At 43.7% G+C, this 26,622-nt stretch overlaps 1 protein-coding gene across 1 annotated transcript in view; it reads left to right on the plus strand.

Moving 5' to 3' along the window:
* The window catches only part of adgrb1a (adhesion G protein-coupled receptor B1a), a gene marked incomplete at its 5' end in the record, with an annotated part of 169,377 nt that overhangs the window by 34,491 nt on the left and 108,264 nt on the right, over window positions 1-26,622 (plus strand). The window contains 4 exons of the mRNA XM_084336668.1: window positions 1,935-2,003; window positions 3,146-3,254; window positions 21,013-21,156; window positions 22,935-22,962. Of these exons, the coding sequence (XP_084192794.1) occupies window positions 1,935-2,003; window positions 3,146-3,254; window positions 21,013-21,156; window positions 22,935-22,962 (350 nt within the window). The remainder of the gene's footprint in view (window positions 1-1,934; window positions 2,004-3,145; window positions 3,255-21,012; window positions 21,157-22,934; window positions 22,963-26,622) is intronic.

Genomic DNA, 26,622 nt, shown 5'->3' on the forward strand with positions numbered 1-26,622 from the left:
TCTGGACACAGAGCATATATCGTGTGGGTGATATCATGACTTGTATTCTGCTTACAGAATTTCACTTATTTAGTTTTACAATGTCAAAGCCTAAATCAAAACGTTCCCGTATTTCTGCAATCTATGCGCAAAATAATAACGAGTTGAGTTCTAACAAAGAACGTATTACATGCTGGTATGCTGATAGAGTAAACTATGATATGAATATGAATATGATATGATATAAAGGTATACTGGTCCGTCCGCGAGGATATCGAGGACTCGGATAGCCATTAAATGCAATTTGAGAATATAGGCTAAAGCGACGGCCTATAGCCTATACATATTATTTAATGTTTTCATAAGCGTAAAGATACAACAGCTAGATTAATGATCAAGTTAGTTTACTGTATGCAGGCTTCGCAGGGCTGTGTGTTATTATATATGCGCAAGTTACTGTTGCATAATGTAGGCTGGCTGCTATTATATGTAATTCATATAGGCTACCTAATACCAACAACAAAATAGATTGTATCATATGCCTCTACACACATTATATTATACACATCATATTATATCTTGGTTCGGCAGCGCCTCTGTGAACAATCTCTCAGAGTTTGCTCCATCAATAAACAAATCCAGTAATGTGAACGGGATTCCACTCGGTCAATGTACAGATAATCTGCGATGCGCATTTTGGCTGATAATGTGCCGGTGGCCGGAGTCTCATTCAGGCCTAATTGTATTTAATTCAATTGTAATGTTATTACTGGGGTATCTAAAACATCACTTAAATGCAGATCAGGGTTATCCACTGAAGCCATAATGACTCTGACCAGAACCACGGGCTCATGACGAGCGCACATAATAGGCATTGTAGAGCGCAGAGTTGGCGTGCTGAAATTGATTAAATTTCAGTCATTACAGTGCTTAATGTCGGATCAGCTTGTCATTTATTTCTGTCAATGTGCTGGTTCTGTAGCAGGACTGGGTCAGTCAACATCCTTGGCTCCCGGCGCACCGAAGATAGTCTGCAGTCTGCACGCTCCCTCCTCAGCGGAGTTGTCTGTGAACTTGGCAACTTCATTGGATTTATTTATTCTCTAAAAATATCTATAATCATACGATTAAATATTGTTTAAAATAAAACGCTAAATACTATTATTCTGTGTGTCATGTTTCCAAATAAGATTGTTCACAACGGGAAATGCTGTATACATTCAATTTGTTGGTTGGACCTCGGTGATCAATCTCGCTCTCAGTGAAGTCTCTCAGAGTTCGCTCGGGTTAGTCCACTTTTCCACATTTCATGGGGGTGTTCCATTACCGTATATGGTTAATCGGGGCGGTTCTGGTATGCAAATACTTAAAACAGTGCACAAGCTCCAGCTTAGGACCAAGGTGATATTTATCAAGACAACTGTGCGTAGGACCTGTGTACGCATGTGTGATAAATCCTGTTTTTTTTGTGCGTGCACACATTCTAAATTCTGTGCTTACTAACGGAAGTAGAATACTTTCTAAGAAAATTTGATAAATGAGGGCCCAGGTCTCTTTGGACTGAGTAAGTTATTAACTTCGGCTATTTTCCACCAACATTGACATGCAACAGGAAGCACCAGGGCTTATGGGAAATGTGGCCTTAGGCTACTATTGTTTCAACGATGGTCTCATTAGTTTACTGGCATTATGCCAAGGTATCACAACCAATCTGACAGTGATATATCAAGTTAAAAACTCTCCTTCTAGCTGTTGTTACAGTGTGTAACATCAATCTGTATATTTTATGGTTCTCGGAGGCAATGTAGCCCAAACTTAACCAACCAAGTAATCAGATCCTGTCACTGTGTTTGTGTATTCCAGATGATTACTTTACTGATTACAGTTTCGAGCAGTAATATTCTGAAAGTAATAATGTTTCCGGCCCTTGATGTGAACGTCTCTTTGTGTTCCAGAACTTTGTCCAGTCAGTCAGTAACCTACTGATGGAAGAGAATAGGGACAGATGGGAGGAGGCACAACTGGTTGGTGACACTCTTTTCTTTTCTTTGTTTGCACTCTCTCTATCTCTCTCTCTCTCTCTCTCTCTCTCTCTCTCTCTCTCTCTCTCTCTCTCTCTCTCTCTCTCTCTCTCTCTCTCTCTCTCTCTCTCTCTGTCTCTCTCTCTCTATGTCTCTTTCTCTTTCTCTGTCTCTCTCTCCCTCTCTCTCTCTCTATCTCTCTCTCTCTCTCTCTCTCTCTCTCTCTCTCTCTCTGTCTCTCTCTCTATGTCTCTTTTCTCTGTCTATCTCTCCCTCTCTGTCTCTCTCTCTCTCTCTCTCTCTCTCTCTCTCACTCTCTCTCCCTCCATGACAACGCCGTCTGCACACGTTCCCCTGCGGCGACTGCAATTAAGTATTCTCTTCTACTACTCCAGTAATCCCCGAGTTCGGGCACACGCTCGACAGGGGCGAGACAGGTGGACAGACAGATTGACAGACGGCTCAACAGACAGACAGAACGACAGAGGGTCTAACAGATCGACAGAGCCAGATGGAGAGAGAGAGAAAGAGAATGGGAGAGAGATGGAGGAGAGGAGGGGAGGGCCGCCTCAAGGACAGGGCCCAGGCTCGAGCCGACGGGTAATGGAGCAAAAGGAGACACCCAGTCCTCAATCTGTTCATCGGCATTGCTGTCCTTCCACCTGTCCTCTTTCCTCTGCAGAACGTGTCTCCCTGGCTGCCAAGCGTGGCAGACCGGCAGGCGCCAGAGCAAAGTCAAATCAAAACTACGGCCGAAGTCCAAACACACATGGCCGTCGTCACGCCGTTTCGCCACGAAAGACAGAAATGTCGGGGGTCGACGCATAAAATGTAGGCGAGGTTCTCGAGGAAAATGCTGCGGGTCTCTTGGTGACGGCGTGAAAGCATTTGCCATAAATAACCAGAGCCAGAGACTTGCTTGTGTGGTCGTATGTGTTTTTTGGTTGCACTGATGACATCCATTTCCAGCTTGTCCTTCAGCTTTCATCTCTCTCTCTCTCTCCCTCTCTCTCTGTCTCTGTCTCTCTCTCTGTCTCTCTCTCTCTGTCTCTGTCTCTCTCTCTTCCCCTCTCTCTCTCTCTCTCTCTCTCTCTCTCTCTCTCTCTCTCTCTCTCTCTCTCTCTGTCTCTCTCTCTCTCTCACAGCTGGGGCCCAACATAAAGGAGCTGTTCCGTCTGGTGGAGGACTTCGTGGACGTCATCGGGCTGAGGATGAAGGACTTCCAGGACATGTACGAGGTCACCGATAACCTAGGTTAGGCTTCCTCTTCAACTTTGACCTTTTCATACCGATGTTTTTATGTAAAACCTTCCTCAGAATAACATCTCTGACATCATGGTAACGTGTCAACCTTGAGAGACGTTGATCTGTAATCAGAGTGAGGCCTAAAGAGGTCCCTCTGCAATGATAGTATAGTATTCAACTTATTAGCAAAGTGATTATTTGCTATTAGTCGCCGAGATGTCCAGTAGTGGAGGACATAACTACACTTATATACCTACTTATACCTACTGTATATACCTACTTATCCCTACTGTATATACCTACTTATACTTATATACCTACTTATCCCTATATACCTACTTATCCCTACTGTATATAGGCCTACCTACTTATACGTATATACCTACGTATACCTACTTATACCTATATACCTACTTATACCTACTGTATATACCTACTTATACTTATGCCTCTTTTCCATTGCATGGTACCTACTCGACTCTACCCTACTCTACTCTACTCACTTTAGGTACCTCGTACTTCGTTCCTTTTCCACTCCAGGTACTAAAATAAAGTACTCAGTTTGTCTCCGTGTGGGGAGGCGGGGCTGCTGGTGTACAGCTGAGAGCGCCATAGCTCTGTGAGGGCTCCAGCATAGCTATGTCCGTGAGCTAGGCGCAAGCCAGAGTAAAACACAGTTTTCAATCAATCAATCAATAACAACATTAACGAGACTCTCGTTGTGTCTATTCTGCTAATGCTAACGTTACCTCTCATTGTGTCTATTCTACAAGCGTTAACGTTAGCTAGGCTGTCTATGCTAACGTTAACGTTAGCATTAGGCTAACAAGCTGTAACGTTACCAGTCGCGTCTATTTGCTAACGTTAGCATTAGGTAATAACCGGTTTAAAATGGATGGTGATTACCTCACGTTGTGTCTATTCTACTAGCATTAACGTTACTCATACAAACAATCAATAGCGAGTTATATTGATCACGCTATGTACGATAGCCATGCTAAAACGCTAGCACAACATTAGCACCTAACCTAACAACAAGCTTAAGCCTTAACAAGTCAGCGATCTTTTTGCGAGACTAAACTCTCCGCTCGGTGGCAAATTGTGTTGATGTCGGTTTTGTTTAATCAATAAATGAGGCAGAATACACAGTGACTGTATCCTTTGTTTATTGCACTTGTGCCTGCTGCAAACATAATGAAATCCTATGCGAGACATTAAAGATGGCGGCTTTCTGTTTTCGTCAGACTCTCCAACAAGTGACACGTCTCTCTTCTGACCAATCAGTGGTCTGCAGTGTTTCACGTGACTTTTCTGGTACAAGTTCTACTCGCTTGGCACGCGCTTGGAACCTCGACAGAGCAGGGACTAAAAAAGTACCCAAAAAGTACCCAAAAAGTACCTGGTAGCAGGTACTTTGGTAATGGAAAACCGAAAATGCCGAGTAGAGTAGAGTCGAGTAGGTACCATGCAGTGGAAAAGGGGCATTATATACCTACGTATACCTATTTATACCTATATACTAGGGGTGTAAAGGTACACGTATCCGTACCGAACCAAACAAGTTTCAGTGTGTACCGTACCGTACCGAACGGCTGTGTAGTGTACCGAACGAATACAACGGTATGTTAACCACTAACGACCGCCCACCAGGGGCTGTTTTTTTCACAATCTAATATAATTATTATTATTATATATATTTTTTTACAAGTCGATTATTAATTCCAATATAGAATATTCGTTGACAGCCCTACAAGTACAATTAGTTACTGCACACTACATCACCCTGGAACATGGAAAGCCAAACTTTCCCCCACTGTACCGAAAACCGTACCGAACCTTGACTTCAAAACCGAGGTACGTACCGTACCGTGGTTTTTGTGTACCGTTACACCCCTACTATATACCTACTTATACCTACTGTATATACCTACTTATACTTATATACCTACGTATACCTACTTATACCTATATACCTACTTATCCCTACTGTATATACCTACTTATACTTATATACCTACTTATACCTACTGTATCCTACTTATACCTACTGTATATATACCAACCTATACCTATATACCTACTTATACCTATATACCTACTTATCCCTACTGTATATACCTACTTATACTTATATACCTACTTATACCTACTGTATATACTTACTTATACCTACTGTATATACCTACCTATACCTATATACCTACTTATACATATATACCTACTTGTACCTATATACTTACTTATACGCCTTTGGTTTAGCTCCGCGACGATTGTGCACATTTTTAGCTATTATGTTTGTTTTTTCGACTTTTTTTATTAAATCATCACTGGCGGGTATGTCATACGACCGCCAGACACTTATGGACCTAAACTCCGGACTCAAATTGGAGTTGGGAGACACTTTATGCCCAGAAGGGCTAACAGAAATCAAGCGGGAGAACGGCAACAAAGGAAACGGCAGAAAGAAACATAGAGGTAGACGAGGCGGTATCAGACTTAGATTAAAAAGATCTGCTTACCGTCCAGCAATTCCATCCATCTTTCTGGCGAATGCACGTTCGTTGGAGGGAAGGATGGACGACTTGAGAGCGAGGGTCCGATTCCAACGGGAGATGAGAGACGTTAATATCATGTGTTTCACTGAGACATGGCTCAAGCCAGCAACGCCGGACAACAGCGTCTCTCCATCGGACAATTTCACCGTCCTGAGAGCAGATCGCACGGCAGCCTCTGGGAAGAGCGTCGGAGGTGGGGTCTGCATCCTCACGAACAATCTCTGGGTTAATCCCAAGGAAGTACATGTCCTCTCAAGTTCATGCTCCCCAGATATGGAACATCTCCAGATCCTGTGTCGCCCGTATCACCTACCCCGTGAGTTTACCGCGGTCATTTTATCCGTCGTGTATATTCACCCACAGGCAAATACCGGCAAAGCGCTGGGGGAATTACACGACCACATCAACAAACAGCAGATCAAGCACCCGGAAGCCGCGACGATAGTGACTGGTGATTTCAACCAGGCAAACCTGAAAAAAGTGATGCCGACTTTTTTTCAGCACATCGCCTGCTCCACAAGAGGGGGAAACACACTCGACCACTGCTACACCCCGTTCAGAGCTGCCTACAAGGCTGTAGCGGCTCCGCCACTGATGGGCTCTGTAAGCGCGAGCGATCACGACTCCATCTTTTTAATCCCAGCATACAAACAGCGATCACGCGAAGCCGTCGTGTCACGTGAGACAAAAAAGTGGGCTGACGAATCAGAGGCCGAGCTCCGTGACGCGTTCAAGGATACAGACTGGGACATGTTTGAAGGAAGCGCCAGTGACGTCAGCGAGTATGCTGATACCGTTGTAAGCTACATAACAACAGTGGCAGACGGCATTGTCCCCACAAAGACGGCGCGGGTTTTCCCAAACCAGAAACCTTGGGTGGACAGCACTATAAGAACAGCCCTAAACTCACGCACCACGGCTTATAACCTGGGCAGAGAGTCAGGAAATATGGAAGAATACAAGGCTTCAGTCTACACTCTGCGCAAGGCTGTTAAACTTGCTAAGAGGACATATGCTGAGAAACTGGAGACACAAATGGCACAAAACGACACAAGAGGCTTGTGGAGGGGACTGAAGACAATAACTGACTACAAAGTCAGCGCCCCCGCAATGGGGAGCGACGACGCCTCTCTAGCGGACAAACTCAACTCCTTCTACGCTCGGTTCGGTGTAGACAGTGTCGCCGCTAGCCCTCTGGCTAGTGACGTCACTGGCGCACCGGCTGTTGTGGAGGGGGGGGGGCAACCGCGGGGGGGCGGGGGCGCTCTCTCGTTGTCGGAACACAGTGTGAGAAGAGCATTTATGCAGGTGAACACCAGGAAGGCTGCAGGCCCAGATGGTATAACAGGACGCATACTTAAGTCCTGTGCAAACCAGCTTGCCCCGGTGTTCACCGCCATATTTAATCAATCCCTGGCGGAGTCAGTAGTCCCTGCCTGCTTCAAGATGTCTACCATCATCCCTGTACCGAAGAAACCCTCCCCAACATGTCCAAATGATTACAGACCGGTGGCACTCACCTCTGTGGTCATGAAATGTTTCGAGAGGCTGGTCAAGGACCACATTTGTGCCTCTCTCCCCAGTGATATGGACCCTATGCAATTTGCATACAGGACAAACAGGTCCACTGATGACGCGGTCTCCCAGGTACTGCACAGCACTCTCTCCCACCTTGACCGTCAGAAGGGGGGCTATGTGAGACTGTTGTTCATTGACTACAGCTCAGCGTTCAACACCATAGTCCCCACCAGACTGGTGGACAAGCTGATCGAGCTAGGCCTGAGCTCCGCCCTGAGCGCCTGGGTACTGGACTTTCTGAGTGAAAGACCCCAGGCGGTCAGGGTGGGGGGTCAGACCTCCAACACCATCACCCTGAGCATCGGGTCCCCCCAGGGCTGTGTTCTAAGCCCCCTGCTGTACTCACTCTACACACACGACTGTGTGGCCAAGTTCAGCTCCAACTCCATTGTGAAGTTCGCCGACGACACGGTGGTGGTGGGGCTGATCTCGGACAACGACGAGAAGGCCTACCGGGAGGAGGTTGAGGTACTGGAACGTTGGTGCCAGGACAACAGCCTGCTCCTGAACATTGGTAAAACCAAGGAGCTGATCGTGGATTATAGGAGAGGACAGCGGGAGACACACACACCACTGAGGATTAACGGGGCTACCGTGGACAGGGTGAGCAGCTTCAAGTACCTGGGGGTCCACATCTCAGAGGACCTGACATGGTCAACACACATAGGCACAGTAGTAAAGAAAGCGAAGCAGCGCCTCTACCACCTGAGACAGTTAAGGAAGTTCAGAGTATCGGGGAAGATACTTCAGTCCTTCTACTCAGGAGCTGTAGAGAGCATCTTGACCGGAAACATCACTGCCTGGTATGGGAACAGCACGGCACAGGACAAGAAGGCCCTACAGAGTGTGGTGCGCTCAGCCGAGCGTACCACGGGTATTGCGCTACCTCCCCTGCAGGCTCTATACAACAAGAGGTGCAAATCCAGAGCCTGCAGGATAATGAAAGACCCCCACCACCCCAATAACAGCCTGTTCCAGCTGCTGAGGTCAGGCAGACGCCTGCGAATTCTAGAGACTAAGACGGAGAGGCTTAGGCTAAGCTTCTTCCCCCAGGCCATCAGAGCCTTGAACAATGAACATCGAGAGACACAGAAACTGAACTATCCACACACAAGTACATACACGACACGCACGCTGAGCACGCTCACACACTAGCAGCCACTTTAACACTCATGCCGCACACACGCACACTTATGGCCAGAGGAAAGGCCACTTAAAATAGTATAACATCAGGAACAGTGTATTGCACTACTAAAGCTAACTAGCATGTCCTATATGCTCTGTAAATACTAATGTACAGATACCGAGATGGCACACCATGTACCTGTTTATTGCACTGTTTTATTGGATTCTATTAATATGTTGTACCACTGTATTTTATTGGATTCTATTATATGTTGTACCACTGTATTGCACATCGTCGCGGGCAAGACCAGCCGCATTTCATTGTATACCTGTATGCCGTGACAATTAAAACTCTTGAATCTTGAATCTTGAATCTTGAATACCTATATACCTACATATACCTACTGTATATACCTACGTATACCTACTGTATATACTGTACCTACCTATACCTATATACCTAATTTAATTTAATCACCTGTACTGTAAAGGCCATATGAGTGTTTTTGTTATAGATTATTATTATTATTATTATTATTATTATTATTATTATTATTATTATTATTATTATTATTAGTATTATTATTATTATTTCCAATAGAAGGATATGATTTATGGGAATATTATGATTATCTGTGTAGCCAATTGAATGGACTCTGTTGTACTGTGGGTGGATCACCTGTCAGGCGGATCAGCCACAGCGCGGCGGAGATCATAAATTGGTGATAAGAATCAGCTGGGTGGTGTAGCCACAGGGGAAAGCATACAATTTTCTGACCGCTTTAGATAGTCTTAGAAACGCTTTGAACCATTTGAACCATTTGAACCATTATAGGAACAATAGGATCACTTTGATCACCTCTCCCATGTAAACCATTTATTTTCTAAATAAATCGGATATCTGTGGTATCTGATAACGGAACTCAAGGTGTGGAGACTATTATTTGGATGGAGCGCGTACGGATCACGTCCCCGGTTGCCAATAGAAGCGGACCCAGGAAGAGGTCGCTACATTAAGTCAGAAAATTCGCTGTTGTTGAAGCCACCCAGGTAGAGGCGCGCTTCAATAAAGTGACAAGAGGACTCGTCAGGTTGTTGAAGCCACCCAGGTAGAGGCACGCTTCAATAAATGACAAGAGGAAGCCAGCAGAGGGAATCTGGTTTTGTTTGGAAAACGCTGTGATCGAAAAAAGGAATTGATCAACCACGGTGTTGGAAGGAAGGAAGGAATCGATCAACCACGGCATCGGAGCGAGTGAATCATCCCGATCATCCCGAGGACATCAAAGGAGCGTTCGTGAGTAAAAGTTATCAATGAATTACGGACTACTATGTACGTTGCGCGCGCACACGGCGCTGTGGAATATAAAATAATTAAACAGTTGTGTTAAGAATTGGTGGGTCGGTTTCTGAGACGGATAACATGGATTTGACGGTCGCGGAAAATGAACTGAGACAATTAAGAGGATCACGTAAAGGGAGGCTTGCAGCATGCACCCGCAAACAAAATGAGATTAAACAGATGGTGATATCAAAGGATGAAGAAGGAGTAAAAACGTACATGGCATTATTCAATAAGGCACTCAGTGATTTTAAGATCGCAAATGAGTCTGTACAATTGTATTTACAGGATGATGGTGGAGATGATGAAACACAATGGTATAAACCAAAAATAGATGGATTCAATACATGGGTTAACGAGATTGAGGATTGGTTGATGGAGGAGTATAAGAAAAAGCAAACCCTAGCTCCCAGTCAGATTGAGTCTGTGGTCCAAAAGTCTCCAGTTGAGACTCAAGATAAACTGGAAATGGACCTTCAGGCTACAGTAAGCCCAGAGGATAGCGTTTCAGCCGTAGGGGCCAGGGCCCCATCAAAATCATCATCAAAATCATCAAGATCAAGTGGATGCCATTCTTCCAGGTTATCTGCATCCCATCGCAGAGCTGAAACTGAGCGGGCCATCCTTCAGGCACGTGCCACTGCACTTTCAGCCAGACAATCTCTAAGTCTAAAGGAAGCTGAATTAGAGGCTGAATTAAATCTAAAAGAGGCTAAATTAAAGGCTGAATTAAAGCTGCAGGAGGCTAAATCAAAGGCTGAATCAAATCTAACAGGCTAAATTACAAGCTGAATTAAGTCTAAAGGAGACTGAATTAAAGGCTAAATTAAAGGTGCAGAAGGCTAAAGCCAGGGCTGAATTAAAGGCTGAGAAGGATAAACTTGACTTTGACACAGACATGGCTGTATCAACGGCCAAACTCAAAGTACTGGATGGTTATGAAACATCATCTCAAACCAACTCAGTATCTCGAACCATGAGGTATCCATCTCAAACTCACCCACTCCCCACTCAAGGGGACGGGTATGTGTACAACATGCAACCTCGAGGGGATGGTATGAATGAATATGTTGACCAAGCACATGCTCTTGAAACCTCAGAAGGACTACCGATATTGCAATCACCGGTAGAGTATGCATCCATAAATACTGTTCCAAAAACCCCTGTGCAAAGACAGCTCTTGGACCAGTATGCATGGGCGCACACACAAATCAAATCAAATCAAATTTATTTATAAGGCCCGACAACACATGTTAATGTCCCCATGGGCCGTACAGGTCTTCTTTAAACAAGTCAAGAAGAAAACATAACAATAAGTCAAGAACAGAACAAGAACACCATAAGGTCCAAAAAATGTAAGATAAATGCAAATAAATGAAAGAATGCAAGCACTCCCAGACATACCCCACGCGAATGTAAGGAAAAACTCACTAAAACCTAACAATAGGGAAAAATGCTCAACAGGCAGTGTGGAGGAGAGAAACCTTAGAAGGGCCATTCAAGGGGGGATCTCCCTTCTTAGATGTCGGTGATAGTAGTGTTGCAGACTAACAGTTGATAAGCATGCACTCAAGTGTGTAGTGAAACACAGATGAGTGCATGCAATAGCAACTGAACAAGATTAAAGATAGACACCTCAGCAACAACAACAGCAACAACAACAACAACAACAGCAACAACAGCAACAACAACAGCAACAACAGCAACAACAACAACAACAACAACAACAACAACAACAGAGGCCTCCACAAGCAGTGAGACCCAAACAGCCATATATACTGCCACAACCACCTGTACAGTATCGACCACAACCTATGTGCTACCTCAGCCACAACCTTGGCAACAACCACATGCACCATATCAGCATCAGCACCCTGTGCAGCTTCAGCTACAACCATCTGGAGCTACAGCAGGACAACAGGGTCAAACCCAAACAGACCAGGTTCTATCAAATGTCATGGCAAGACAGAATGACATTACAGAGATACTTGCCACACAGCAGAATCTGGCGCTACTCCCAACCAGGGAGATTCCCATGTTTGACGGAGATCCTATGAACTTTAGATCATTCATGCGAGCCTTCGAGTACGGCATAGAAAACAGAACCACCAACGATCAAGATAGACTCTACTTTTTGGAACAATACACCACAGATCAACCTAAAGATCGTGTGCGGAGCTGCCTACACATGCCTCCACAGGATGGATATGTGGAAGCTAAAAGACTGCTCAAAGAGAATTTCGGAGATGAAATAAGAATAACAAATGCTTACATAAAGAAGGCCTTGGACTGGTCCAGCATCAAACCGGAGGATAGTCAAGCTTTGCGTGCCTACGCACTCTACCTGAGAGGATGCAGTAATGCAATGCAGGAGCTTCACTATATGGATGAGCTGGACAATCCATCTAACCTGAGACTGATCTTATCCAAGATACCCTTTAGGATCAGAGAAAGGTGAAGGTCAACGGCCTACGACATCCAGGCGCGCACTGGGCAAAGAGCCAAATTCAAGGATCTTGTGGCTTATCTGGAGAAACAAGCCAAAATCGCCTCAGACCCATTGTGGGGCAATATTCAGGATTACAGTCCTGACAGAGCTGCCCCAAGGTACCTCAAGACTTCAGCCTCTGGATGGCAAACAAGAGCAGGAACAGCGGCTGCACTGGTTAAGGAGAGAAGCAGCTTCGTCACGACAGTGACACCGGCCACAAACATACAGTCAACCGTCAGTAATGTAGGATCCAAGGCAGATGGCTCTGAAGCTTTTAGAAATCCTTGTTTGTACTGTGCAGGCGATCATTTACTTGAAGCCTGCAGGAGGATAAGAGCTCAGAAACATCTGGACAAAATAGAGTTCTTAAAGGTGAATGGATTTTGTTTTGGGTGTCTCACCAAGGGACATCTCAGTAGGAACTGTAGCCAGCGGATGAGTTGTCAGCATTGCCAGAAAAAACACCTGACTCTGCTACACATAGAAACAGATGACAAGGAAGGACCAGACGAGCAAAAAGGAACAGTCGGTCTACAAATCAATGGAAGGTGAAATCACCTCAACAGGAGAGGACAGCATCCCTAACCGATAAGACTGTGGGTAGTGCTTTGGTGAGGCTCGGTAAAGATAATGGGGCCGGTAAGGACTGTGCTTTACCCATCGTGCCAGTTAAGGTGAAACAGGCTGACGGAAGTAGGTATGTAACGACATATGCCTTCTTGGACCATGGCAGCTCGGCATCCTTTTGCACAGAGAGCCTCATGAGGAAGCTAAATGCTAAGGGCCAGAAAACATCAATTATCCTTAAAACAATGGCACAAGAGAAACATGTCCCAGCATATGAGATCTCAGGCCTGGAGGTAGGCAACATCAATGACGACACATTTATTGCACTGCCTACGCTATACACTCAACCAGCAATCCCAGTGTCAAAAGAAAACATCCTTACTCAAGAGGAACTGAAAAAATTGCCCTACCTGAAGGATGTTCACATCACTTACATTGACGCAGATGTGGAACTTCTGATTGGAGTCAATACTCAGAGAGCCATGGAGCCTCGGCAGATCGTGAACAGCCAGGATGACGGACCATATGCCGTAAGGTCACTCTTGGGATGGGCGGTCTATGGTCCACTGAACATCAACGCATGGATGTGACAAGAAGACCCAAAGCCATCACCAACAGTTCGATAAACTTAAAAGATGGTCAGTATAACTTGCCACTCTCCTTTCGAAAAGGAGATGTGATGACGCCCAACAACAGACAGGTGGCGACACGAGCCATGCACCTGCAAAAGAAGCTCAGGAAGGATGAAGGGTACCATGCAGAGTACAGACAGGTGGCGACACAACGAGCCATGAGCCTGCAAAAGAAGACAGGAAGATCTAAGAGCAGAGAGAAGACTGTAAGATTGAAGAGGAAAGAGGATGGAATATCTAAGACCACAGAGAAGGTACCTCTTCAAGAACCAAGGAAAGATGGCCGTGTCTGGTACATACCCCATCACAGGGTGTATCATAAAAGAAAGAAAGAAAGAAAGAAAGTGGAAAGAACATGAGTGGTGTTTGATTCACATCATCATTCCAAGGCACCACCATGGCAAACTCTGGAGTGGAGTGGATTGTGGATCAACTTGAAGATTTGTTATTTTGTGACGAGGAATGTCCAGGAGACTGAAATATGGACTTTCAAAGAAGAATGGCCAGCTATAATGAACACTCACCTGACCATGTTATTTGTTTTATAATTGTGTAGGCACAATTAGGGGCCGGTGTAAAGGTCATATGAGTGTTTTTGTTATAGATTATTATTATTATTATTATTATTATTATTATTATTATTATTATTATTATTATTATTATTATTGTTATTATTATTATTATTATTATTATTATTATTATTATTATTATTATTATTTATTTTTATTTTTTTTATCCACTTTTTCTCCCATTTTCTATATTTTCTCCCATCCCAATTTCGTATCATCCAATTCAACCCTCCCCTGTCACGAACGCTGTTTCTTGCCTCCCACAAGCCGGCTGCAATGTGGACTAAGTCATACATAGCACAAGTCCCCTCCGGTACTTGAGGTAACAGCAGTCGCATCTTTTCACCTGCGCAGCTCGATCTCTCAGTGTCGAGGAGTAATGCGTGGGAGGCTCACACTGCCCCCGACACTTCCTGATTCTACTGCGCAGGCGCACCAACCGACTTGTAGGAGTCGCTTGTTCACAACGCCCGATCCCCACCCTTCAGTTTCCCTCCCCGTAATACGGCCAATGTGTATTACTGCGGACGACCAGCTAAACTGAAAACAATGTGGAGAGCTGGATTCGAACACGCGAACCCAGCGTCTCCACATTGGTGGCGAGTGCCTTGCCCACTACACCACCTAGCCGCCCATTATTATTATTATTATTATTATTATTATTTCCAATAGAAGGATATGATTTATGGGAATATTATGATTATCTGTGTAGCCAATTGAATGGACTCTGTTGTAAATCAAATCAAATCAAATTTATTTATAAGGCCCAACAACACACGTTAATGTCCCCATGGGCCGTACAGGTCTTCTTTAAACAAGTCAAGAAGAAAAGATAACAATAAGTCAAGAACAGAACAAGGACACCATAAGGTCCAACAAATTTAAAATAAATGCAAATAAATGAAAGAATGCAAGCACTCCCAGACATACCTCACGCGAAGGTAAGGAAAAACTCACTAAAACCTAACAATAGGTAAAAATGCTCCACAGGCAGTGTGGAGAAGAGAAACCTTAGAAGGGCCATTCAAGGGGGGATCTCCCTTCTTAGATGTCGGTGATAGTAGTGTTGCAGATGGACAGTTGGTAAGCATGCACTCAAGTGTGTCGTGAAACACAGATGAGTGCATGCAATAGCAACTGAACATTTTGAAAGATTAAAGATAGAGCTGATAGCGATAGCAACTGAACATTTTGAAAGATTGAAGATAGAGCTGATAGCGAATCTATTTGAGGCACAGGGGCGGCGCAGAGAGGGTCGCGTCCTCCCCGTCTTAATCACGGGACATTCAACACTCCGGTCATTGCTCAGGGACAGCCGGAGACAGGGAGATAGGGGGCGGCGCAGAGAGGGTCGCGAACTCCCCGACATCATCGCGGGACGTCCGGCACTCCGGTCACCACTACGAGACCTCCGGAGACAGGGGGGCACGCAGAGGGGGTCGCAACTATATGGTTCTCTCTCCTGATTGGATAAAGTATAACAGGACATTTATTTTCTGTTTACTGCAGAGCGGAGGGACCCATGTTACTGACCAAACACTCTATATCAGTGATGGCTGTCAGAATCTAGAGCTTATTTTTACAAAAAAATACCACTTACAGCACCAACCCTGTAAGTCCCTCGGTTGCAAAATTACATCATCACTTTTAGCTTTTAGCTATTAAAAAAAAAAAAATTAAGCACATTCACATAGTCAATGGGTCCTGTTGTTCAGCCTCACAATGCTATTGGATGGTAAATGTGTTTATAGGTCCCACCCTCTGGCCTCTGAAGTTGCTAATGTCTTTTTGATTTGGGCTTCACAATAAACTCAAGACAACGCCTGTGTTACCGTCAGTGTTGCGTTCCTGATATCAAAGCTGGTTGCATGCTGTTTTAATGACGCCACGTGCACGCGCGCTCCCGGGCGTGTGCGCGCGCTCCCGCGCATGCGCATAAATGTTCCCTCGCATAAGCACAGAGTAAACACAGTGCCTAATTGCCTCTATGAATGTAATGTAACATATTTCATTCACAAGTTTTGTGTGAATGTATCTGAGAACGTATTTGAACACACCTGACGACCGGCGCTATTGTTATGCAAAGTAGTACTTAGTGAGTTGGCGCATCAGTCGAGTGCAGCGCATTCCTGTGTGCACGCGCGTGCACATCCGTGCATGTGCGTGCACGTGCTTCTGCTCACAGAGCCGGTTGCACAGCGTGCAACCCCAGTCCCATGAGCAACGCACCTCTGGTTACCGTTCATTGCAGTTCAATGTTGCTGCAGCCTTAGGCTACGTTCACACTGCGGACGAAAGTGGTCTTTGCTCATATGTGACTCAGTGTGAACAGCACCAATCACATGGAATCTGATCTTTTCAATTCTGATTTGGGCTACTTTCATTATGGTCCTGAATCAGATACGAGTCTGATTTCTTGCAATGCGACCTTGAAATGTATGCGCCAGGCCATCATTGTAAATAAGAATTTGTTCTTAATTAACCTGCCTGGTTATACAAAGGTTAAATAAAAAATGACCTCCCTCTAGATTGACATTCATCACAATTCTGCGCTGGCTGGAGTCACTCTGGAATACAAACCTGATAGAAACATGGAACACAGCTGTGATGGAGGTGGTCAGTGGAGGGACAGTGAGGTGTTTACCATAGTATTCGGGTGATAATTCTGTACAAGCAAAACCTCATTCTGCCGACCAGTTCAGGAGCATGACCAGTTCACACTGGAATCTGATATTGCCCACATTTTTTAAATAACATGAATACAAAATCTGAATTGAGCAATAAACCAGAATTGAGAACAGATTGTGCCAACAGCCGGAGAACTAACGGCAGCAGAACTCGAGAACTTCTAGGAATGTCTGATCACTGAGTGTGTCTGACTCTTACCACCTAACCTGCACAGACTACAACGTAATGTATCACGCCAGTTAGGGTACCTTATGTATACTGCACCTGCGTATACTGTGTACTTTACTCACTCATAGCATATTATTTTGATTCTAATGTTTATTGTATTATATTGTTTACACTGCCTATTTTAACTGTTCTACTGTACTATAATTATATGGCCTGTATTTATGTCTTTCTACTATTACCCTGCCCATACCTATACCTCCCCTCTCCCATGCTGCTATGATGCCTGCATTTCCCCCAAGGGGATCAATAAAGGAATATCTTATCTAATCGTTCCCTTACTTTGAACTTCACAGTCCCTCTTAAAACCCTGTACAGCCCAAATTAAATTGACAACTTCAGAGGCCAGAATGTGGGACCTATAAACACATTACTATCCAATAGCATTGTGAGGCTGAACAACAGGACCCATTGACTATGTAAATGTGATCAAGAAATTAAAAATAAACATTTATAGACTTTCTTTTAAGTAGCTAAAAGCTAAAAGTGATGTTGTAATTTTGCAACCAAGGGTCTCACAGGGTTCCAGTGCATTGTGCACAAACACTCAGGGCTAGATCCACAAAGAATGGATTGCACGGTGCTAATTTCACCCTTACTTACAATTCATTATGAATTGAAAATGGGGGACCCTGATGTAAACAAGACGAAAGTCTTTCTCTGGTCTGCATCCCCTTAACCAGTGATGCGCCGTCCTAGCAGTTCGCTGAGCAGAAGTGCACGCAATCGCGCACGGATGTGCACGCGCGCGCACACAAAAATGCGCTCCACTCAGTACTAAGTACCCACCGTCTTATAACAATAGCGCAGGTCGTCAGGTGTCTTCAACTACACTACCCGGCACTTATCTATCACCTAGACTTTGCATAATAATAGGATACCAATAACATAATAAAGAACGAGAAGAGCCAAACCAAAATACAAGCCCTGTGGGTGGGGGTTGATCTGTGGAGCTCTCACTATGGGACAAATGGTCCCGACTGGAAGGATGAGACATTTCTTAAGTTGTGCTTCAGAAGGAAACGGTCCTTCTATAAACTGTAAGTTACATTGTTAATTTAGTTTGTATTTACTTTTCTAGTTTAAGTTAATTCAATTAAAGAAATTGTAACTACAATATTGTATCTACAATTACATTTAAAACATTGTTTGTTTTTCAACCATATCTGTTGACAATATAATTTCTTTATATTGAAGGCTACATCCTGCTACCTTTTTCAGCCTCTTTATTTCAAGGCAATATTTACAAAAACTAAACTAAAACTAGTAATTTCCTATACAAACATGTTTCCTACTATTTATGCATAATAATCATCTGTTCTGTGCGACCGCGAGGGAACATGTATGCGCATGCACGTGGCGTCCAGGCAGTTCTGATATTACGACTGCACCACTGCCCTTAACAATTGTGTGTATTGAGCTGTACCGTATTGTACCCATTCTGCAATCTGTTAATACAATTTTCATTTAATCAATCACCTGCGCTGTGATTGATTGAATGAACATTTTATTAACAGATCTCTTGTTTGATACCCACACAGTTTAATACCTGACAGTTTTGAACCTGTAATAAAAAGCAATAGACAGAGTAAGATCTCTCCAAGACATTTACAACAAGCGTTGTAAGAGTAAGGCTAAGAGAATAATAAAAGACGCCCAAACAACTGCCTCTTTGAACTGCTGCGGTCAGGCAAGCGATACCGGAGTTTCATGGCAAGCACAGAGAGACTCAGAAGGAGCTTCTATCCCCAGGCCATCAGGATGCTCAATGCTCAATGACAATGACAATAACACTATGTAACAAACCATCATAACACACTCACAGCACACACATCCACACGTACACACTCACTCTAAATAAACAACTCACTGTAGCACCAACAGACAGTGCACAGTGCCCACTTTACACACTTTAGACACTTTATATTAGCAAAAGATTGCACTACTCATACCTCATTGCACACAGCCAAGCCTTGCACCTTACCACCACAAGGTGGCACCACAAGCTACCTCATCCCATTTATATTGTATTGTAACTCTACTCTGCATTGTATAGTGTATATTGTATAGTGTATATATGTATATTGAACATTTTTGTTTTGTTTACACTGGTTTACGTATTTGACTTTCTATTTTATACTATACTATACTATACTACTACTATACTTATTTTATTTTATAATTATCTATTTCAGCAAAACAGAAAGAAGCATTTCATACAAAAGTATTCTGTATTTCTGTATGACAACTAATAAAGAAACTTGAAACTTGAACTTGAAATAATACAGTGCAATAAAATAGTAGAATAGAATAGATAGTAAAATTATGCAATAGAATGGACAGAGTAAAATAGTGCTACAGTACAATCAACAGCGGAGTGTATTAGAAGGCTACGATGAAGAGGTACGTTTTTAGCTTATTTTTAAAAATATTAAGAGATCTAGCTTCCCTAATGTCCATAGGTAGTATGTTCCATAACTTTGGTGCATAGTTTGCAAAGGCTGCATCCCCGATTTTCCTTAGACTGTGGCTTGGAACCTTCAATGTAACTTTGTCCTGTTCCATTTAGTGCTTTGTATATAAGGAGGAGGACCTTGAAATAAATTCTAAATGTTACCGGAGCCAGTGTAGGTTAGCTAATAATGAATTGTAAGTAAGGGTGCAATTAGCACCGTGTAATCCATTCTTTGTGGATCTAGCCCTCACTGTTTCTGATCTGGAGTCTGTCCTGTGAGCTATTCTCCGGTCCCGCGTGGTGATCTGCTGATCTGGAGTCTGTCCTGTGAGCTCCTCTCCGGTCCCGCGTGGTGATCTGCTGAACTGGAGTCTGTCCTGTGAGCTATTCTCCGGTCCTGTGTGGTGATCTGCTGATCTGGAGTCTGTCCTGTGAGCTCCTCTCCGGTCCCGCGTGGTGATCTGCTGATCTGGAGTCTGTCCTGTGAGCTATTCTCCGGTCCCGCGTGGTGATCTGCTGACCTGGAGTCTGTCCTGTGAGCTATTCTCCGGTCCCGTGTGGTGATCTGCTGATCTGGAGTCTGTCCTGTGAGCTCCTCTCCGGTCCCGTGTGGTGATCTGCTGATCTGGAGTCTGTCCTGTGAGCTCCTCTCCGGTCCCGCGTGGTGATCTGCTGATCTGGAGTCTGTCCTGTGAGCTATTCTCCAGTCCCGCGTGGTGATCTGCTGACCTGGAGTCTGTCCTGTGAGCTATTCTCCAGTCCCGCGTGGTGATCTGCTGACCTGGAGTCTGTCCTGTGAGCTCCTCTCCGGTCCCGCGTGGTGCACTTCCTCCATCAGACACAGTTTACAGATTGCCTCATTAACGTTTGCAGGTTCCCTATTAGCATTGGTTTTAAACTAGGGATGTTCGATATTGGCTTTTTTATCGATATCCGATATACCAATATTGTCCAGCTCTTAATTTCCAATACCGATATCAACCGATACCGATATATGCAGGGTTTCCCCGCAGGGGGGGGGGGGGGGGCAGTTAGTCTAAACACAACAAAGTATGTTGAGGGTATAGAGAAAAGTGTTGGAAAAAATTAAATCTATAACATGTAAGAGATGTCAGCATTATCCATCTTTCTCTCTCTCTCTCATTCTCTCTATCTACCTCTCTATCTATCTATCTATCTATCTATCTATCTATCTATCTATCTATCTATCTATCTATCTATCTATCTATCTATCTATCTATCTATCTATCTATCTATCTATCTATCTATCTATCTATCTATCTATCTATCTATCTATCTATCTATCTATCTGTCTGTCTGTCTGTCTGTCTGTCTGTCTGTCTGTCTGTCTGTCTGTCTGTCTGTCTGTCTGTCTGTCTGTCTGTCTGTCTGTCTGTCTGTCTGTCTGTCTGTCTGTCTGTCTGTCTGTCTGTCTGTCTGTCTGTCTGTCTATCTATCTATCTATCTATCTATCTATCTATCTATCTATCTATCTATCTATCTAACTATCTATCTATCTATCTATCTATCTGCATTATAGTGTTGAGCATCCACAAGCGTCCTGTGGCGGGCAGCTCCGACATCAGCTTCCCCATGAAGGGCTGGAGAGGCATGGTGGACTGGGCCCGCAGCTCCGAGGACCGGGTCTCCATCCCCAAGAACATCCTGTCCACCGGCAAGCCAGGTGAGAACCGCCAACACATACCGGCGAACAACAACACTCGGCCAGCGTCCGGTCAAGGGATGTCAGGTTACAACTTAGTCTAGGGTGACCATATTTTGATTTCCGAAAAAGAGGACATGCTGGCCCCAGCCTCAAGATACTTAATGATACTTTGCACAATCGAAGCGGGCATGGCCACCTTCATTTCACTATGTCTTGTGTACTGTACTGTATGTGATGAATAAACCTCTTGAATCTTGAATCTCTACTCAAAGTTTACTCAAAGATGTTTTAACATATGCTTGGAAACATGCACCCAGAAAAGCGTAAATTTTCTTTTATACTTGAACTTGAGGACTGCATACTTTTTTTGCAAAGCTTATCTTTATACATTATGCTTATAGCACATGCATAAGCCTGGTCTCTTTTGAAAGATAACATTCTGAAGTTACTAATGCAAAAAAGGAAAATCACTTTTAGTGCTAATGAAATAGAGTAGCATATAGGTCTGAACTTGAGTTGAACGTGAACTTGTGTACTCACATTTTTCTGCAGTGGTTGCAATATCCCAAATTTAACCACATAACATGCACCCAGAAAAGTGGCAATTTATTTTACTTGAACTTGAGGACTGCATACTTTTTTTGCAAAGCTTATCTTTATACTTTATGCTTATAGCACATGCATAAGCCTGGTCTCTTTTTAAAGATAACATTCTGAAGTTTCGTACACAATAAAGAAAAATCACTTTTAGTGCTAATGAGTAACATAGGGCTGAACATGAGTTGAACTTGTGTACTCACGTTTTTGTGTAGTATAGTTGCAATATTCCAAAATAATATATATATTTTTTGTATAAGCTGGAAAACACCGCAAATCCATAGCCTGAAGGGACATGGACCTGAAGGGACATTAACGTGTGTTGTCGGGCCTTACAAATACATTTGATTTTGATTTGATTATCAATAAGGTAGGATATCTGGAACACACAAACACACTATTTTTTAAATCACATGCCATGAAACTCTGGGACCTGGCTGAATTTAAGACTGCACAAATCATGTTTAAAGCAGGAAACAATTCACTCCCGGGTAACATCCAAAAATTCTGTTATAGAGAGGGGGGTTACAATTTAGAGGAGAGTCTAACTTCAAGAAACAGGCTGTTCACTCAACAATGTATGTATATTTCAGTTTGTGGAGTGAATATGAGTTGCATAAGATAATAGAGTGTGAAGGTATACTGAATACTGTCTATCTGTATGTCATGTATGTCATATGTTATGATGAATTGAAAATGGGGGACCCTGATGTAAACAAGACGAAAGTCTTTATCTGGTCTGCATCCCCTTAACAATTGTGTGTATTGAGCCGACTGTATTGTACCCATTCTGCAATCTGTTAATACAATTTTCAATCAATCAATCTGTTATGCTTACTGTAACACGCAGTACTATTAACTTTACTTAATTTCTAAGATTAGATCATTTAGTTATTTTTATTTCTAAAGATAAACAAAGGGTTTTAAACATTTTATATTTATCTTCTCTTATAGTACAAGAGTGAAACTGAGGAGAATCGACCAGCAACAAAAGCTAAATTTAGTTATATATATAATATATATATATTTATCTCATTTCTTTTTACATTTTAAGATTTAACATTTCCCCCTGTGGTATCGAAAATGGTATAGAATATCGATACTTTTCAAGGTATCGTATCTAAGTTAGAAATTCCAGTATCGTGACAACACTAGTCTGGAAACAAGTTACTTTTTTCTGATGTGTATCTGACTAACAGAGAAAGGAGGAATGAAGCAGAAGGGAAGGTGAGAGGTTTAGAGAGAGAGGGATAGAGGGAGAAAGGGAGGGAGGGAGAGAGAAAAAGAGAAAGAGAGAGAGGGGGAGAGAGAAGAGCGAGAGAGGGAGGGAGGACTTTGCTCTGTATCGTCAATCAATGGTCAAATAAATATTTGATTAAGGAATATAATATGTCTTTTTGTATTATTTCTGTGTATCAGCAAAATGTATAGATTTTTATGTTAGACATTGAGGGAAATGAAGATGATCAGATTTTTTACAAACTGCCGCTTATCAACTATTCGGTTAATCGGCAGGTGACTCATCAGTGGCGGCTGCTACATTATTTCCATGGGAGGGCGCTAGAGGGCGCTATACCAAACATTTTGCAAACATATGTACCACGCATTGGCATGTCACTGGCAGCCTTCAGCTGACCAAGCTACACACAACCAGTCAAATAAAGTACAGTCTAATTCACAACTTGAAACACAATATATAAATATAAAAGTTAGAAACAAACTCGCTCCGTCTCCAAACACACGCAGAGAGAGAGAGAGAGAGAAGCGTTAGCTGAGTGGCTAGAGAAGCGTTAGCTGAGTGGCTGAGAGAGAGAGAGAATCACGTTAGAGAGAGAGAGAAAGAATCACGTTAGAGAGAGAGAGAGAGAGAGAGAGAGAGAGAGAGAGAGAGAGAGAGAGAGAGAGAGAGAGAGAGAGAGAGAGAGAGAGAGCAAATCTACCTTGTTGTTAAATTGACAGCAGGCAGAAGGGCTTGATAAAGTATATCCACTCCGTCCATTGTCCAGACTGTGTTGTTGATGTCCATTGTCCGATTGTCCCTCCACACTGCATCCATATATAGCTTCTTGTTAGCCAACAAGTACTGTGTGAGCTAACAACAACACAACAGCAACAGCATAAACTCACTTTGTTTAATTGAAACGTGGTGGGCTTGATAAAGTGTATAATCCGCTGTTGATGATGTATATCCAGACCACTGTCCAGACTGCATCCGCCATATAGCTTGTTAGCCAAGTGTTAGCTCAGCTGTTAGCACCACACAACAAGACAGTACTTGATTTCTTTGTCCATTTCCGCGTCGAACAGACTGCAAACTACCTGGCGTTCTATCGCCATGCTCTAAGACAAACTCTAACCGTAACCAACTTTGAAAGAGTGCCTAGACCGCTTCAAAACGCGCCCGGGTTCCAACATAATAGTCATATTTCAACGCACAACGCGTTACGCACTGATTGGCTGCGACGGATACAGCGATCAAACAGTGACGCGCACTCAGAGCGCTATTGCGTCTAGCCCGGGCCGAGAAATACGGCTAGAGGAGAAATGCGGCAGGAGAAATGAGCAGGATTGAGTCACTTCCTGTTCAGGAAAACGAGTATTTTTTATTTTATATATTAACATTATATTGTGCATTGGAAACACAAACATACTTAAAATGAGTAAATATTATTCATTTTAAACATGTTTATATTATTTATAGGGCTATAAAACAAAAAACAAAAAAGTTTTTTTTTCTTCTTCTCTGATTTAACAGGTGGGGCGGCGCCCTAGCGCTCCCGGTGGCGAGCCGCCACTGTGACTCATGTTGCTCAGTAGTTGCTGATGTCTGCTCAGGAGGTTTGAGTGTTTGCTCAGACCGGAAAAGAAATTAGAGGGAACATTGGTGGCGGCAGCATTGTTTGGCAAACGAGTATGTTATAGATCGTTAGCGACGGCCCGCTCACCGTTAGCATGCTAATCAGACCGTCACTCCTAATCAGGAGTCAACAGGAGCCAATCAGGAGCAATTAGAGGTAATTTGCCCGCCCGCTGGGAGATGTCTCTCAGCAGCCAGGCGAGCCCTTCACCTGCCACATGCAGAGTGGGCATGCTCACAGCTGGAGCCAAAATGGCTCTCTGATGCCATGTTTGCCCTGATGGACCGATCGCAATCCACCCCCCCCCCCCCAGTATAAGCTCATGCATGGAACACACACATGCTAGCAGACACACCAGCGAGAACGCGCGCGTTGCCGGGCACACCGAGTCCGACTTCAGAGGGGGCGAAAGTGCACGGAGGAAGGCACATTTACATTGGAACAGCTGTAAATGCCTAGCCCTAGTCTATTGCGAAGTCAGTCCCCGTTTGAAGATTTTTTTAAGATTTCCAGTTCCAGTGTTCTATTGTCCATTTTGCATCTATAACCACTTATTATATAATTAATTAGAATGTTAGAATTCATTTTAGAATGATGATCAGTGTGACTGTACTCCTGAAAAAGTATAGTAATATGGTTTATTTGTATTGGGAAAGATACAGACACATTAGCTGGTTGAACAACATCTATATGTGTGGTAATAATGCAGATATTGAGTGTATTTCTGTGTAAATGCGCGTGGCTCATGCCTCTGAATCCAACCAAAGCGAAAACGATCGCTTCCAGCCCGCCAGTCGTGAGTCTGTTAACATGGGAGCGAAAGTGAAGCACCGCCTTCGAGCACGGCTGGTGTGTCTGGGCTGTTACACGCACACACACATGCACACACACACACACACACAGATGTCCATGTATACACAGACATAAAGCAATGATTTACAAACAACACGATAGTGGCTCAGGAGGTAGCGCGTTCGTCTGGTAATCTGAAGGTTCCCGGTTCGATTCCGGCTCCTCCCGGCTGCGTGTCGAAGTGTCCTTGAGCAAGAAACTTAACCCCTAACTGATCCTGATGAGCAGGTTGGCACCTTGCATGGTTGCCTCCACATGAAGCACGAATTATAAAGTACTTTTGATAAAAGCGCTATATAAATGCAGTCCAATTAAACATGGACAAACTCCAGACACAAACACCCACACATACTGTACATGTGTACTAAATGCCCACTGCAAACCCACGACAAGTAAGACAATGTGGACATTCCCACTATCAATTTGTTGGTAGTGGGTGTGGCTAAGGTTACGGTTAGGGTTAGGGATAGGTTTATAAACAACTTTAAAGGTTAAAACGATGACAACTTGCGGCTTTGCAGGTTCGCTGTGGGTATTTCATCTCTCCCGTACGCCTAAATATTAAAGGCAACCAACTTGTGTCTAACCACGCCCAACTTGCGTCTAGCCACGCCCCCGCGGCGACGCGGCAGCAGCGGAACGTAGCGGCAGAGCGGAGCTCATTATATGCCAGTAACCGCCCCTTATTCAGTATCCAGAAATAGCTCAATTGGCAAAGCTGCATCGCTGTGGATCCTACGGCTCGTTGCTGGCTAGTTCGATTCCCTTCATTTTTTTTTTTTTTTTTTTTTTTTTTAACGTGCATTCGCATTCTTTCGCCGTTAAGTTTAGGCATAACTTTAGGCATTGTTTCGGAGTTGCTTAAGGTTAGAAGGGTTAAGTTTAGGCGCTGTTAAGGAGCTGGTTAAGGTTAGAGTTTGACTTAGAGAATGGCAATATTTTTTAACGTGCATTCATTTCGCCGGTTAAGTTTAGGCATTGTTTCGGAGTTGGTTAAGGTTAGGCATTGTTTCGGAGTTGCTTAAGGTTAGAAGGGTTAAGTTTAGGCGCTGTTAAGGAGCTGGTTAAGGTTAGAGTTTGACTTAGAGAATGGCAATAGACAGCCTATTTCCGCGCTGCCGCTCTCTCGCGCTGCCGTGGTCACATGGGCGTATTGGCCAATCAGAGAAACGCTAAA

This window comes from Notolepis coatsorum, assembly GCF_963971535.1.
Source record: "Notolepis coatsorum genome assembly, chromosome: 19".
NCBI classification, from domain to species: domain Eukaryota; kingdom Metazoa; phylum Chordata; class Actinopteri; order Aulopiformes; family Paralepididae; genus Notolepis; species Notolepis coatsorum.